General features: G+C 26.9%; 1 protein-coding gene across 1 annotated transcript; it reads left to right on the top strand.

Annotated features, from left to right (window-relative positions):
- Positions 1-473: 473 nt before the first annotated feature.
- Positions 474-3,632, top strand: LOC115891955 (chromatin assembly factor 1 subunit B; the record flags this gene model as incomplete). Its single annotated transcript, XM_030912568.1, has 6 exons — positions 474-708; positions 860-1,046; positions 1,105-1,298; positions 1,385-1,508; positions 1,687-1,879; positions 3,179-3,632. Coding segments are annotated over exons 1-6 (1,275 nt in total), but the record flags the coding sequence as incomplete, so codon positions are not given.
- Between the last annotated feature and the right edge of the window lie 6 nt (positions 3,633-3,638).

Below are 3,638 nucleotides of genomic sequence, written 5' to 3'. Positions count from 1 at the left end.
TTTTTAGATTATACCTGACCCAGTAGAGAAACAAAAATACTTCAAGAATCATTAAACTTGTTTTTAAGTGTAATTATTAATTATACCTATATTAATCACAATTGGTAATTTAAATATTTATGACGCGAACTTTTTATTGTCCACTAAAACTGTAACATCACCTTTGTTATAAATATACTAATAACTTTTTAATTTTTCTATTAAACGGAATTATTATACAAAGTCTTGCGTGTATTGCGATTTTTTTATACTTAAATTATGTAGAACAACCCTCCTAATATCTTAATTTTTCCACTGCCACTAAAATTAAAAGTTAAATACGAAGGAGTTTTATAAAACCTTTATTTTTCTTATACTTTTAGGTGTTTTATTAGTTGCATAATAATTTTTGAGGTAGATTTAAATTTTTTATCACTCTGGTTTGCCATTTTAACCACAGATTTTAACCAATGAAAATTCAAATTTTTGTTTTCACATATTTGACAGACGTCAATAGTTTGGCGGCAAAACTTTAGAAAAATAAAACATAAAAGTTACTTGTTCTTTTCGTGTTATATATTAAGTTTATTATCGGTATTTTTGAAAATGAAATGTACAATACCAGAAATATCGTGGCATAACAGAGAACCAGTCCTTAGTGTAGATATTTATCCAGAAAATAAGAGTTTTTATAGGTTAGCATCCGGCGGTGGCGATTGTCATGTTCTTGTAAGTTAAATTTATTAAATTTTCAGCAATTTTTTTAGATATTAGAATTACTTCTTTGTTCTTTATATTATGTAACTAATTCACATTCATAATGTATCTCGGTTTAATAAATCAACAAGAGTAAAATAAATACTTAGCGATTTTTTTTTAGATATGGCAACTAAATATTACAGAAACAGGAGCTGTAAATCAAGAAGTTATATCAGATCTCACGAGACATCAAAGAGCTGTAAACTGCGTCCGATGGTCACATTCTGGTCACTACTTGGCTTCTGGAGATGATGATGCAAATATAATTATTTGGCAGTTAAAGGTTGATAATATTCCTCTGTTAGAAGGTATTTAATTCTTATGTTTGAATTGTAATTTACTTGATATTCATCGTATTTTATGTAGGTGACACAGGAGATAAAGAAATATGGATAGTAAATAAAGTATTAAGAGGACACAAGGAAGATGTTTATGATCTCAGCTGGTCTATTGATGAGTCTAAATTAATTTCTGGTAGTGTGGATAATACTGCCATTATTTGGGATATAAATAAAGGAAAACTAGATCATATATTGTCCGATCATAAAGGTTTTGTGCAAGTAAGTAAATTACCTGTTTAATATACCTATTATTACTACAGACAGCATCCAAAAATAAAAGAATATAATAATGTTTCATATATTAGGGTGTTGCATGGGATCCAAAAAATCAAATTATAGCTACTCTTAGTACTGATAGAGTATGTAGAATATTTGATTCATTGGGAAAGCAAGTCAAAGCAAGGATCTGCAAAGGAAAATTAAATTTACGTAAGTTTATGTAATACATAAATATTTTATAAACAGTACTATGCAAAATGGCTGTAAAATATGTAAAATTACCTTCTTAATTCTAGTCTTCACCCATTTGGTTTATTTGACTGCTTTAAAAAAATATCAAAAACACCCTTAACAAATTAACCATTGTAATTTAATTATTGTAAATTAGTTCCAGACAACCACTCCTTAAAAGACAAAGAAGTGAAATATTTTCATGATGACACCTTTAAGTCGTTCTTTAGAAGGTTACAGTTCACTCCAGATGGATCATTGTTGATTGTGCCTTCAGGACATATTGAAGTAGATGACTGTAAAAAAGTTATAAATGCTACTCTGATCTTTATTTTAAGTGACTTGTCTTCGTAAGTATTTTTTTTAATGTTCTAATTAAATTTAAATAAGAATAATAAAGACCCAGTGTGCTGAACAAGCTCAATGTTAAATTTTCCAATTAGAAATTTTCACATTTAAAATCCAGTAATCAATAAATTACAGTATTTTATTAAAAAAAAATTATAATTTTAGTGATAAAAAAGTATTTTAATTGCTCATTATATCTATGAGAATGTTTTAAAAAAGTGTGCTAATATTGCTTCTACATTTTACAAAATAGATTGGAGAAAAAATAAGAAATAGGAACTTTTATGCATTTTATAAAAGTATAAAAAAATTAAAATAAAAATAAAAAAAATTAAATAAAAATAAAAAAAAAATAAAATAATAATAAAAATAATTAAAATAAAAATGAAAAAAAAATTAAAATAAAAAAAATAAACTAAAAATAAAATGAACAAAAAAAATTAAAATAAAAATAAAAATAAAAAAAAATTAAAATAAAAATTTCTGCTTGTTCTCAAATGGTTAATCCATAAAAAATGTTAAAAATAAAAAAATTAAAATAAAAATGAACAAAAAAAATTAAAATATATTTTTATTTTAATTTTTAAATTAAACTAAAAATAAAAAAATAAAATAAAATAAAAAATTCTGCTTGTTCTCAAATTGTTTTTATACCATTCTTCTCTAAATTTGCAAACCGTTTTAGAAAAAATTAAAAAAAAACATGAAAATGTGGTTGATGTTTGTTGAAGTCCTAAAAATCAAACAGCGTTTCTATGGTAATATAATTTCATGTTCTTTCTATTGATAGAAAGAATATTAATTAACATCATATTTTCTGCTATTATGATGTTAAAGAAGCACAGAATTATTTTTGTTCAATGTTACAAAAAGGGTTATAATAGTTATATATACAAAACGGTATGGATATTTGGAAAAGTTTAACAGGGATTAACCATTTGAGAACGAGCAAAACTTTTTATGAAGAATGTATTTTTCTCAAAATGTCAATAATAAAAAAGTTTTTCCTCTTGTTAAGACAATCTGGGGACATACTGTAGTACACTATCTTTTTTGAAGTACAATGCGGTGTTGCCATGCTATTTCTCATTTCCTGAAACTTTGGTTAAAAACAATATATCTAAAAAGTGGATAAAAGCTGGAGTAAATTTAATTTTATCAATACCCCAAACTTTACAACTATTTCATTAGTTTTTTGGGACACCCTGTATACAACAAAATATATTTATGACATACGTTGTTTATAAACCATTTATATAAAACTTTTTTTCACATCAATCACTAATTTTTATTACTTACAGCCCTGTTGCCATATTGCCTTTGGGTGGTCAGAGTAGCACTGTAGTAAGATGCTGTCCAGTTTTATATGAGTTGCACGAAGAAGCTGCCGACCCATACACCAAATTGCCATATCGCATGATCTTTGCTGTTGGCACCGACCACGACATATTCCTATACGATACTCAACAAAGCATACCCTTTGCTAGGTTCCAAGATATACACTACACGAGATTAACAGATCTGACATGGTCCCAAGACGGATTGTTGCTTATTGCATCATCCACAGATGGATTTTGTACGTTAATAACATTCGAACCAGATGAATTAGGAGTGCCTTGGACTAAACCAGAAAGCGACGTGGAAGACAGCGTTTTAAACATAAGTGGATGCGAAGAACTTATCGACAACGATGAAAATGTTGATGTGAAGGTTAAGCCAGATGAAAAAAATCAAGACGTTAAAGAGGATAGTAAAAAAAGG

The sequence above is a fragment of the Sitophilus oryzae genome, unplaced genomic scaffold (assembly GCF_002938485.1).
Source record: "Sitophilus oryzae breed Bouriz unplaced genomic scaffold, Soryzae_2.0 scaffold_1216_pilon_pilon, whole genome shotgun sequence".
In the NCBI taxonomy this organism is placed as follows: Eukaryota; Metazoa; Arthropoda; class Insecta; order Coleoptera; family Curculionidae; genus Sitophilus; species Sitophilus oryzae.
This window is presented reverse-complemented; position numbering and strand designations above follow the sequence as displayed.